The sequence below is a fragment of the Stegastes partitus genome, unplaced genomic scaffold (assembly GCF_000690725.1).
Source record: "Stegastes partitus isolate 25-593 unplaced genomic scaffold, Stegastes_partitus-1.0.2 Scaffold688, whole genome shotgun sequence".
Lineage (NCBI taxonomy): Eukaryota > Metazoa > Chordata > Actinopteri > Pomacentridae > Stegastes > Stegastes partitus.
Window position 1 is genome coordinate 2,007 of NW_007578419.1, and position 13,585 is coordinate 15,591.

At 40.8% G+C, this 13,585-nt stretch overlaps 1 protein-coding gene across 1 annotated transcript in view; it reads right to left on the bottom strand.

The window, feature by feature from the left end:
- Positions 1-784: 784 nt before the first annotated feature.
- Positions 785-13,585, bottom strand: part of LOC103363755 (serine/threonine-protein kinase 32C) — a 78,385-nt gene continuing 65,584 nt past the window's right edge. Inside the window, exons 4-8 of the mRNA XM_008290639.1 lie at positions 9,791-9,964; positions 3,858-3,895; positions 1,962-2,051; positions 1,262-1,365; positions 785-1,138 (exon numbers count right to left, since the gene is read on the bottom strand). Of these exons, the coding sequence (XP_008288861.1) occupies positions 1,007-1,138; positions 1,262-1,365; positions 1,962-2,051; positions 3,858-3,895; positions 9,791-9,964 (538 nt within the window). The 3' untranslated portion in view covers positions 785-1,006. The remainder of the gene's footprint in view (positions 1,139-1,261; positions 1,366-1,961; positions 2,052-3,857; positions 3,896-9,790; positions 9,965-13,585) is intronic.

The following is a 13,585-nucleotide window of genomic DNA, read 5'->3' on the forward strand; positions in this document are numbered from 1 at the left end:
CCCAGTCCTCCTTTGCCCTGAGGGTCTCGGCTCATCCTCCCTCCCTCCAGCTCAAGCCCCCTATGGTACATGTATCCTCTGTTCCTGTGGCTTCGGTGACTTATTTTTTTTTTACCTCAATAAGTACCTCAGCATCACCTCTACATCCTTGCCCTCCTTTCATCCTGCTCCTCTTTCTAAGGAACACCATCTGCATCCAGGCAGCAGGGTCACCATCAAATTACTTTGATTTCACTTAATCCGGAATGTAACCTTAAACTCACTTCAGTTCGGATATCCTGCAATATGCTCCGTACGGAAACACTCAGTTGTTTGACGGAGTCGAGTGTCAACAATCCAGTAAACTCAACAACAGCCGAGTCAGAAAATGAGCGTGAATTAGTGACAGACGATACGCCTTGCTGACAGCAGTGTCTGTCATTTTTACAGGTGAAAGCAAAGCTCTGCCTTTGGCTAAGAAGGAGAGATAATGCTTTTTTTTTTTTACTGGCAAAGTTGAGTGAATCTGTGTGTTTTGTCAACCTGAGTGTCAGGGAGGAGTTAATCACCAGTGGGACTAAACAATTTTACACTCCCACGCTTCAATTTTCACCCTCATATGGTGCAAACACATCCATGACTTCCCCCCAAAATATTCAGGTTTTTACCAAACTGCATTTAAAAAAATCCCAAAAAAAAGATTAGAGCTGCAAAATACGACTATTTTCATTACTGATTAATCTGCAGATTATTTTTTATCATCAAGAAGGTGTAAGGTGGAAATTTCCAAAAATAATTAAGGGCTTAGAGGTAAGTGTTCAGGGATATCGCCAATTATGTTCAATAAATCTCAGCAGTTCTCATTCGTATTGGCAGGTAATACAAATGTGTGTTACGTAAAATGTAAAAACCACATCAAAGTGACTAATGATAGCTTTATCTCTCAGAGGGAAATGATTTCCAGGCTGTAAATTCTGGGGTGAATTCAAATATTTAAATGAAAGAGTTGAAAGTGAATAATGTTCCATTAAGTCGATCTCACCTTCCTCAGAAGAGAAACCAGATCCTTGGGCCAGGCTGGGCTGTATTGGACGCTGACTGTGCTGAAGAGCTGAATCAAGGACTCCACTGAGTTACTGGCATGAATATCATAGGGCCTCTGGAGACAGGGTGACAAAAGGAGGAAACACAGCAAGTTGAGGAAGAGAAAGAGGTGTGAACAAATGGAAGCAACTCCATCTTTGCAGCCTCATAATACAAAAAAATGAAAATCACGCTTTACCCATCCGCGCAGCACTTCGAAGGCTGTCACCCCTAGTGACCACCAGTCTACTTCAAAGGCGTAGCCCGTCCCTCCACTCACAAAAGACTGGAAGATCTCTGGGGCTGAAAGCACAGCAGGAAGACAATCATGTCTGTAGCAGAAAAAAAAGCTTTTCTAGCCACTGTATGTGCATTTGGGAAAAAGGCAAGAGTTCTGTCACAAAATGTCAGAAAAAAACTGCTCATTTTTCATCACATGAAGGGAGACATTTGACTCAGATATTCACAAATTACCAGAAGATCTGTAATTTTTTATCGCTGAATTCACACAAGTGTATGATTCATAACAATGAGAGTGTAAAACGTATTCACAAATTTGCAGAAATCTGAGTCTGGCACCTTCTACGCATCAGTATCTAATTTGGACACAGTTGATATACTATAGGCTTGTCACATGCTTAAAATGAATTCTGTGTGCCTTGTCACATTTTATTAAGGTGGTTATCAACCTAACAGTGCCAGAAACTGTTTGTTTAAATGAAATAAACTGTCACTTCTCAATGTGCATTTGAGCATTTACAAACCAAACACATTTTGATTCCTACAAGTTGCGTTAATGTAACTCAAATCAGATTCTCCCATACGTCCAGAACACAACAGCCCTTTTCCCTGCAGCACTGCTGTCATTCTCAGCAGACACAACTGCAAAGCAAAGTTACCCATGTAGGGCTTGGTTCCAGCTAAGGCTGTCGCTCTCTCTCCATCTTTTATTATTGTTGCTATGTTGAAGTCCGTCAGGTGAGCGTGACCTGAGAAAAACACAAAATACATTTTAAAAAATCCATCCAAAAAAATTTGAATACGTGTCCATGGTCACATAAAAACATTTCAACATGTAAAAAGCAAAAGAAAGACAACAAAATCTCACATTTCAGTACACTGGATCAGTGTGCACTCATTATTTTGTGTGTCAGTCAAGCGTCCATGAATCGTCTGACCTTGTTACTGTTGCGACTCATTAGCAGCCTGAAGGGTCATTTTTGTGTGACACACTTGTCATGATGGACTCACTGCTGACTGTACACTGGGTTTCTAAAAAATTCTGGCATATTACGTAATTCTTACCTTCCCCCGTTATATGCAAAAGGTAGATATTAGATATAAAAGTAAAATAATCACTTTGAAAAACACAACTGCGTTATAGACATATTTACATACAGCAGAAGATACAAGGACAGTAATAAAAACATAAACAATAACCAGCTACATACGAGCACATACTGACCGCTTCAGACAAAAAGAAAGTATACAATTGAGTTTAAAATCATTCAATGTGAGACAATCAAGTGTAGTTTGTTCAGTTTATTTGGTGCAGTGCAGTAGAAAGGAGCCTTTTAATGCACTAGTAGTTTTAAATTTAGGAAGACAGAAGATTTATGATTCTTCAGAAGAAATACATTCTGTCCAATGAGCTGTCAGTAAAAGACTGAGGTGCAGGAATAAAAAAAGTAGACTGTAATCTAACGTGGCTTCAGCTGGATAAGATGCAGTTGACAAAATATAACAAGTCTATTTTGGAGTACTAATAGTTCACGATAATTATAAAAAACGCAGCACCTTTGCCTCTTAAAAGATTGCGGAGACCATCGGAGGCTGGTTTTATGAAGACATTCTTAATTGGTCTACTGTTTAAAAATGTCTCTGATTAGTCTACTGCAAGTTCACAAAAACAAAGTTACATTTTTTGCTTAAAAGTTAGCCACCTCACCCTCAGGCTGACATGGAGCTATGTCCTATGTTTCCAAGGTAACAACATGGAAAAAGAGAAGCAAACATGGAGCTGACTTGCATCTACATTTTCCATTAACCAGCAGGGGGCGACTGGTCTGGTTGCAAAAAGAAGCCAGATTGCAGTTTTATAGAAACAGACTTCAAACTTTGTTAGCTCAGTTAACTTTTTCCTTGTAAGTTTAAGGTCCCATTTGCTAGTTTTGGGTATTTTTGACCACATCATGATATTAATTTAGTAAATTATGGCACAATGTAAAATAAAATGGACAATACATGCTGCAAGACATGCTTTAAAGTGGAGCCACCGTGTGACTGACAGGATACTACCACATCACCTTTGGAAACTGACTGTGGTCAACATTTTTCCTCTAAATTTCATTCATTGCAGATTTTTTTCTGTGAAGCAGCCTTGGAACACCTACATTTTTAAGGAGGCAGGAGGAAGTTTTACGTTACAGTGAGGGGACCTGAGGGGAAAGATGCAGTTATCTGGTCGGCCATGTTTGGAAAAAGTCTGAACTTACACAGAAATAGAGGTTTTTATTTAACATAGTCAAGAACGAAACAACTTTGTGTAACAGATACAGAAGCATCAAAATTCAGTCTATTAGTTAAATCTACGCCACAGTGGAAGTTTTTTTTATTTTAGCCCCAGCACTGTGCAGACTGCTTGTGTTGTATCACACAATTATGCATGAAACCAGTTCTACACTTATTTTTCCTCCATATACAAGCAGGCAAAAAAAAGAGTATTATTTGCACATCTTATTAAACCCAAGTCCTGCTGCACACCCATACACAAAGCAAATGGATGACATCCTTACCTTGTTCATCTAATAGGATATTGTCTGGCTTTACATCTCTACAGGAGACAAAGAAAGAACAAAACAACACAGAAGATTTGTCATGATATCATTAGATAACCTGAACAAATACAGACAAACTCATTTCATGCATTTGCACGGACGTAAACAATGCAAACAGTCGTCAAATGCAGCACAACAAAACTCCCGGAAAATCTGCAAATGTGCCGCTAAACTACTACAGAAGAAGACGTTAAATAATGGAAATTAATGTGGAATCAATATGACATTCCTGTTTGGCTTGTGTGTTAATCTGAGGAAAGGTGCAGCCTCCTGATCACTTCACACAGATCGGATGTTTTTGTTTGTTGGTATCTTTTATGTCTGTGTTTCACCGGACAATCAAATCACATGGTTTATGTGCGTCATGGTTTCATAGCTAAGTGTGTTTCCATCACAGGTAATGTTTTTATTGATACAGCATCAACATATTTACAATTCTGCCTGAGCCAAGTATGAAATCCTTATTGGGGGAATGTTTTTAAATGTCAGTATTGACGTCAGAGTTGTTTCATTTTTTTAATATAAATGTGCAAAAACAAGTAAATGAAAACCCACTTTAAGAACTGCTGCTATTAGTGTCAGTTAAAGGGTTTCAGACTCAAAACATTTCATAATTTGCATAATTTCCTCCTATAGTTCTCAGCTAACATGTGCTCAAGTTGTCATAGTTTGTGGTCCAGTGGGAAAGACTTGGATGAGATGTGTGCAGTATGTGTAGATGTGAAAGTCTGTAGGAGGTGTTTAGAGGCTGATGTATGTGTGAATTACATGTTGCTGCAACATGTGTGTGTGTGTGTGTGTGTCAGTGAGAGAACTTGAGGGAGAAAATTCTTTCATTGTTTGCATTTCAAACGTTGCCAGAGCCCATGAGAACACAACCATCACCGATCCCCAGGAGGCTGTCGCAGGTTTGTCCCGAAGGCTCCTGCAGGTTTCGTCTGCACATGCTTATTACACTGGGCACCGATGCAATGGACACATTCAAACACACACACACACACACACACTCACACACGTGCACACACACATCTCGACATTTCCCAGCCCTTCAAGCACTCCACAGGCAATTAACAGAGCGCACACAGCTTATTTAATTATGCCGCACATCACGCTGGTGTGGAGAATACGCTCGGTCTGCAGAGAGCGTCGACGTGTCCCGTAGGACGCATGTGTTCGCTGTGGCTATGCAACGCTAAGCTGATGCTAATATCATCTGCCAAAACTCTTGGAGGGGAGTGGAGGTGGCGGTGGGGCGGACGGATCCAGCAGTAGAAGGCTGCAGGGAAACACATACATGTTCACGGCGGGGGGATCCTGGCAGGAGCACCCTGTCATTTTACTTGAAGAACAGAATTCACTTAATTTATTTTGCAGCAAGCACAGAAACACAAGAAACTGCATGTAAAGTGGATCCGTGTTTTGTACAGGAACAAACCTCCAGAGTGAGTGTGATCTGACAAGCAGAGATTTTAACATGCAGAGCGCATGAGGACAAATGAAGCCGCTTGGTGAGAAAAGAAAAGAAGAGAAGAGAAAAGGGATTCTCCAATTCTACGTCCCCTCTTCTCATAGGACTAATTTTACCTCCTTGGGCATGGTGGCAGCTAACTGTTGCTAGGAGACCAGAGACCCTTCTTCCTTCAGTTGGTGCAACAAAATAATTGTATAGTATTCTCCTGTCAAAAACTTACAGGGTGGAACAAAATTGTAGAGCTGGGGGAGGCCATGGATACCAAGGGATTGGATTATGGCTCTGAGAGCAGACACAGTTGTGTCAAAGGCAGAACACATGATGAAAAGGGGAGGGTGAGGAAACATGGAAGCAGCTGTCACCTAGTTCTAAAGACAATCTGAGATGTGCATTATGAACATATTTGCCAACTAGGAAAAAAAAAAAAGGACTGGATATCTGTCGTGTAATGCAACGACTTACTGATATGACACATCACATGCAACTGTTTACATGCAAATGTCTACAATTTGTGTAATAACACTTGAATACTGGTTTTAGCAGAAAAGAAAAAAGTTCACACCACAAACAATCAGCATGTCTTGATGGAGCCTTCTTGTCGGTGTGAGTTTGCTAACAGAGGTGTCGTGGTGCGTATATGCAGGTATACAGCACCTACCCATGTGCGAGCACCTAAAAATAGCCACAGATACATATCAGTGAGGCTGCAGTCAATCACGTTACAGTCTCTCTTGTAATCTGGGGTGTTTGCTGCCAGGCAACCAGCGCAAACTTGTTGTTTTTACACTGTTTTGTTCAATGTTTTTGTGCAGATTTTAATGTATTAATAATGAACTTTGGGAGGTGCTCGTAGGTGGATTTTTAGACTTTGGAGAAAAAAAACCTCATCGTAACTGTTTTGCCCTGCTCAGCTACATTAACCACGTCTGGCTCCAGCTGTAGATGTAAAGCGTGAACATGAGATTGATAACAATCTTTTAACTTCTGGCAAAGAAGCAACAAAATGCCAAACTGATCCTTGAACACTTCTTTCTTTCAGATGTCTTCAGGCATTGCTCATTTTTTATTCCACTGTTTATGTTTTCTCTGTAAAGAAGCTTGATAAGTGTTTTTTTTTAGCATTATGCTGAACATGTAGCTAAACGTGAAACCACTGCTGTATGCTTCAGTGTCTAGTAGCGGTGACACTAATGATTATTTCCATTGTTAATTAACCACATGTTCTATCTTTGTGCCTACTTCAGACACTACTTTAACCCATTACGCCAACTGTAACTACTATTTGCCAAATCTTAAACCAAGCCACTGCACTAAAATGCATTGATTTACATCATGAGGATTTGCTTTTTGTCCCTTTAAAGCAGGCAGGTCCCCACAATGTGATTGTGTTAGATTAATGTCCTCACAACATGAGTAACACAAGTACACATACACACACATACACTGTTGTTTGAAAGAAGAAATGTAGCCCAAATAAGGTTTTGAACAAGGTTCAAACAGTTTTTCAGCCATCTGTGGCACTAAATCTGCAGTCTGCAGGGATCCAGCTCTTTCACTTACTGGACTGCACACACACTTACTGCTGCACTCAGCATATCTGGACAAAAAGCTGCGGACAGCGAGTCCACCCTAGTTGAGGATGATGGATGGTAACAATTATGGAAAAACTCATGTGTGCTATCTTTAGATATGTAAAGCAACTTCAATGAAAACAGGGATGCCCAAATGTTGACAGAAGGTAAATACTCGGAGCCCACACACAGACTCGAGGAGAAATTACGTTCTATTACATCTTAATTGCTCTTACAAGAGATTTTCTACAGTTAGGTGGACTTTTAAATAGAGCATAATACACATTTATCACCATACTGTGGTAGGGAGTCTATGAATACTGATGCAAAATACGGGCAATTTAAAGCGCATACTCTACAGTCATAACAGAATATGACTAACCCTTTTTACAATCCCTTCCAGGGAGCTGCAGGGCACCGTGCACTCCCCTAGAAGAATAATGTAGCGTCAGCTGACAGGACATGATCCTAAACAGGAAGGTCAAAGTGGAACCAGGTGGGATTAATCTATAGGGCATGACGAAGGTGGATGTAAAAAATATCTCCACAGAAGCACTTGAGTCATGTTTATAGCCTAAAGAACTGCATATAACGCTAGTTAGAAAGGCACGGTGACTTTGTGGTTCTGTCAAACTAAGAGTGCTTACACAAAGAAAAAAAAAGATTATTGCTGTATTCCCTCTGGAGCAGAGAGGAGATAACACACTTGCTTAAGTTATGACGTAAAGAAAAGCCTTTAACTTAAATTCATCCTGGTGTTTCGGTTTAAGCCTGAAGACTAAACCACAACACTTATAAATCAGCAATAATACTGTTGCAACCGAGAGGAGCAGAACACAATGAAAGGAAACCTTTCGAATACTAAAAGTGACAGATGCAACCTTGAGCTGATCTTCAGTGTTTTTCTCTGTGCAGGCTCTGAACTGAGGCTCAGTATATCTGATTAAAGACAGTGATGCAACGGAATGACACTGGTGCATTTGGTGTATCTGGACGCTATTGTAAGTGGGAACTGTGGATGTAAATACTTTGATGGTTGTATTTGAAAGTTAATTGTGTCTTTTGCTCTCCTATAAACACAAATCAAAGCCCAGAGCAAAAGGACATTTGATCTTCGACTGATTGTGTTGCACTGTTAGATGTAGAAGTTGCTTTGTCCAGTGGAGAACTTAAACACCAAAGGGACTGCTGCTTTGTCTAAAAATCCGATCAGTTCAAGGCCACTATTGAAGCAAAAACAAAACCATTTTCGCATTCACATTTAGATACAATTTAAAGCTGCATTAATTCATATTTCTATAATCACAATGGATAAATTTATGGAATGGGATGTGAAAGAGGTTGCTCATGGACACAAGACACCACACTGTTCCTCAAAACAATTTCCTTTAGCTCATTGCTTTGATTCTACGGCTGCAGCTTTAATATTTTGGTTCAATCTCTCAGCAAAACTTTGATAAATCCACTGTACACAATCTGAAGTGCAGATAGACAATGTTAGTGATCTGCTGGCATGGAGGGATGTGGTGAAAATGAAAGTCACCGTTAGTTTGGTGCACAGAAACTAAAGCTGTAATGATCAGTCGATTAATCGTCAAGTATTAAATGAACCACCAACTATTTTGATAATAAATTAATTGGTTTGAGTATTTTTTTAAAAGAAAAACGTGGGTAAATTCTTTGATTCCAGCTTCTTTAATCTGAATACTTTCTGGTTTCTTTTGTCTTCTACAACAGTAAACTGAATATCTTTGGGTTGCTGAGGATTCAAGACATTTAAGAACAGTCATCTTAAGTTTTGGGAAACACTGATGGACATTTTTCACCATTTTATTGACCAAACAACTTATCAAACTAACTGAGTAAACAATTAACAAATTATTAGTTGCAGCCTGAACAGAAATGTCTCTAAATGAATGTGAATGTTGCTGAATGTTTTCTCTGCATTCACAATATTAGTTTTTTAAACTGATATGTTTTTATTGAATTCACAGAAAAGCAATCTGTGCTGCTTTAACCTTTCTTCTGTTTATAATATGGTAAAGGGTCTGCACTTATATAGCGCTTTTTTTCTACCTTAGTCGTACTCAAAGCGCTTTACAATGTGTTTCTCATTCACCCACTCACACACACATTCATACACCAATGGGGACAGAGCTGCCATTGCGAGCAACATTGGGTTCAATGTCTCGCCCAAGGACACTTGGACTGTGGGATCGAACCGCCAACCTTGCGTTTAGAGGACAACCGCTCTACCACCTGAGCCACAGCCGCCCAGCATGTCTTTCACTAAAGACGAGCTTTTTTGTGTTTAGAGAATAATGGTCTTCAGGAAAGCTAATTTATAACACTTTTTAAAATTAAAAGTGGAGTCTGGGATTCTGGAGAAGGACTGTTGATTTTTAGCAAGGTAGCATATTTAAATAGCATGTGCCAGATTTACCTCTCTCTCTCTCTCCCACTGACTCTTTCCATTAAACATGTCCTGTGCATGAGCTTGAACATGAAAAGGACACACTTGATTAGTGTGGATTGGTCTGAGCCACTTAATTTGTCATACGTTTACAAAGCCTGAAGACGTGTGGTGTATGAACACCAGATTTTTTTTTCCAGCACACGCAGAGAACAGAAATCTAGCAGACTGTGATGAGATGTTCACTGAATTTGATAAAAAGCATATTGGCTGAGAATAATTCACCTTCACTATCCACATGTCCATACTCCAAGTAATAGGAGCTTTTGAATTTATTTTTTCTTACTTCATCTTTTATGCAGTTAACAGGAACTGCTTGGAAGCTGATGACCTTGCACTGAAATGAAATGAGAAAGAAGAAAATGTGAATTTGTACCTATGGATGATGTGCTGGCTCTGCAGGTAGTCCAGTGCCAGCGTCATCTCACAGAGGTAGAGTTTCACCGCGTCCTCACTGAACTGGACGTTCTGCTGCAGGTGGTAGCGCAGGTCTCCTCCCAGCAGGAGGTCCACCACCATGAACATGTCCTCCTCATCCTGGAACGAGTACCTGGGGCCAGGCGGGATGACACGGCGCTCAGTCACTGTCCAGTGTGGACAGAAAACACATGCGGCACAAGCAGAAGCAAAGACTGAGCACGCACACAGCAAACACGTACGCTACGAGGGCCTGTATGCTCACACATGCAGCACAAAACACAGCTTCAGACACACATGCATGCTCATGGAAATCCACACAGGGACAAACAGAAGGTCATGTCTGTGTAGAACCACAGGAACACATGCCCTTTACATGCAACTTCCTCTGCGTTTTACTAAAACAAATAATGCATCTTTGTGCATGTCACTGTGTGCTTGAGTTGGTTTGAGTAAGAGCATGCACGATTCACCATGACAGAGTAGCATCCACCATTATCCTAATAACATGCCAGCTATTTGAAGGAATGCAAAAAGAGAGGAGGTGATTGTCAAATTAAAGCTTGACAACAGCTCGTCTTTGCTTGATGTGACTTAATTGAAGGCTGCTCATGGTCCGCTAAACATTTTTGTCAATCAGGCTTACTAATCATGCACATCAAATTAAAACACAGCCTCTCAGGGATCTGGGAGGGGATTTGTAACACTCCACTCCACAATTTTACTGAACAAAACATTAAGCCACATGGGTGAACAGACCGTTTTTGTAAAACAGAATCTAATTTCTCACATAAGAAAAATAAAGGCAGAATAATATCTTAATAGGCCCCCCATGTCACTTTGCAGCAGAGGAGGGAAAACAAATGGAGCCTTGGTGATTGCTTCTATCAAACTTGGTTTAATGTGGCTGCTACTGAGCCAGTTCTTTATTTTCCCATTAAAGCTCTGATACTGTAGTGTATTACTCTTTTTATAGCTGCAGGTTCCTACTGTATCTTCAAGCTTGGCTCTGAACACTCAGGGGGATGTTCTGATTGGTCCTACTCAGGTGCAATTTCCTGCTTCTCTATAAGTGAGAAAGGGGGACCCGTGTTTGGTGCGGAGTGAAAATCATTCCATCTCATCCACAGACTGGAGAAAGAAGAAAAAAACCCATTTGCAGTACTGCTGGCTCTTTCTCGTCTCCTGAAACACACCGTAGATTAATTGATGAAGCGGCCTTGACTTTGATGTGATAGGACAGATAATGGGCTGAAAAGCACACCATGATTCAGTGAACACAGAAACAACACATAAAGCATCTTTCCCAGATGCATTAGATTTTAATTGGATGGGAAAAAAAAAACCCCTTAAATGCTATAATGTTAAATACTGATGAGCTCACGCTTGTCAAAAAAGTTTCTCACACGAGACTCTCACGTTTCGTCTTCGCTGCCACTGCTGTTGTTGCAAGAGCTAAATAGGAAACGACAGTGGAACCACCAACCTGGCCTGACCCTTTACAGATCAGCCTCACTATTAAAACACAGAGCGGCCTCAGCAGATGGCCAGCCCCAGGATGTTGTTTGCCTTTGGCAGGGATTCCTCACTGTCACCTTTTTATCACCTCATTGTCACAGTCTGATTCCTGGTATCCAGTTGACAGATGAGCTTCCTCTGAGGCGGCCCTCGCTATCTCAGTGTTGCACAAAACGGTCTTCCCGGTCCATCGCTGAAATATCTGCGCTCCTGAGAGAGCGACTGCAGAGGCCCGGTCTTGTTGTCACTTCCTTCGCAGCGTTCACTGAGGTGACAAGGAAATGTCAGATACGGGCCGACAACTGGAGCATATGAAAGCTCCGGTGCTGACAAGCCCTGTCACCTTTAAGACTCTCACCAAGGATGGGACAGAGAGGAAATACAAGCAATTTCATTCCCCATTTTTTTGGGAACACTTTGCTTAAAATAAACACAAATCCATAAATCTGACAGTTTCAAAAATCCAATAAGAAAAAAAAAAATCCTCTTCTGTCTGGGAGTGAAAGGGAATACAGGCGGAGGAACAGTGGAAAGGAAAGCATTAGTTGGAGGGTACTTGTTTGGAGAGATGAGATAAAAAAAAGATTCATCCCTCCGTTGACTTTCTGGCACTGACTCCAGTGGTCGCAGTGGCAGCACGTTAAGGGGTCAGTCTGCTTGGGCCAAAGCACTTGTCAGATCATCGTCCGACAATGCTGGTGACTTTCCAAAAGCAAAAGTCCGACAAGCACACACGTTTCATATAGTAACTGCCCTGGAGTGTAGCAGTTAGAAAATATGCAGCTCAATTCAATTTTACTTCTTCAGGCAACTACCTCAATCACTTTTTATGAGTGCAAAACTAAGAAGGTGTTGGACGGCAGAGAGTGCATGTCCTTATCTGACATTCTCCCTATTAGTGGCAGTCACTGCACCACAACGCTCTCTTGACGGCAAGCATTTCGTCTGTATGTTCAGTGTGGCAAAGATGTCCAAACTAGCTCCTAGCTCACTCTGGCCTTAAGCAAAGTAGTCCAATCATTCCTCCTCTCCCTTGCCAATTCTTCCAGTGTTTTCCTGGGAGATCCCAAGGTGTTCCTATGCTAGGACATAAGATGTGCAATCAATCTGGACCTTCCCTGGAGTCTTATCCCAAGTGGACGTGCCCGCAATACCTTTGCAAGCAGGTGTCCTGGAAGAACCATGAATCGGATGCCAGCAACTGGCAGCTTTTAAAACAGTTCTACTTCAAGCCCTTTCTGGATGTTGGAGCCTCGCACTTTGTTGTTTCGCATAAGTGGAAAACCATTACAGATGATGATAGCCAAGGACATCAGTAGTGTGAGAGGACGGTATACACTTGGGATAGATGCAGAGGAAGACAGACGAAATGTGCCGGGTTGTGATCTACGTTCAGGCTGATATTTTCTGTCAGCATTTGGCACACGCAATAACAAATGTATAGAACAGACAGCAGCAATTTGCACTTAAATATAAAATCAACTGGCATGAGACAGTGTAGCTATGACACTGACTGATGTCCTTTTACATTAAACCAGCATTAATTGATATTTTGGCGACTCTGTGAGAACACATCAAGCTGCAAGTTTAGAATTTTAATATTGTAATATGAATAAGCAGTGACGTGTGAGCAGATAGTTGCACACATCCAGAAAACATGTAACATTAGCATCATTTTGAGTTCCAATTTCTGGCCATCTGGCGTAAATGAAGCCCTTTTCAGACAAGCACTCCTTTCCAATAATCTGATGACAACTGAACTTCATGTCTAAATGAGAACCCTGCTCACTATTCCATAAAAGCAACAACAGCAATCTTCTTAGGTCAGACCAAATAACATTTACGTATCATTTTTAACACGGCACAAGGCTAAACTGCATGCTGTTCCATTAACGTATTGGCATGCCCAAGCCATGTACTGAGTTGTGCAAAGTAATTTAGAGAAAACATTTTCCAAATTTCGCCACCAATATTGGTCCAAGATCATCACAGAGAGTTCTGCTTGTGTGCCAAAATCACAAAACAGCATTTTTATTTGCCAGAGTTTTAAATGTATTACAAACTGAAATGTAAATACCAGAGTCTGCAACAGGCCAGAATAATTAGACTCCTCTCATAATGACTGTAATCAAACTTTTGACACAACATAAACAGGACTTAAAGTTTAGTTGTGTCCATTTATGCATGAGGAACAGCAGTACCTTCATTAATTACTTAGAAATTGGATATAACATCA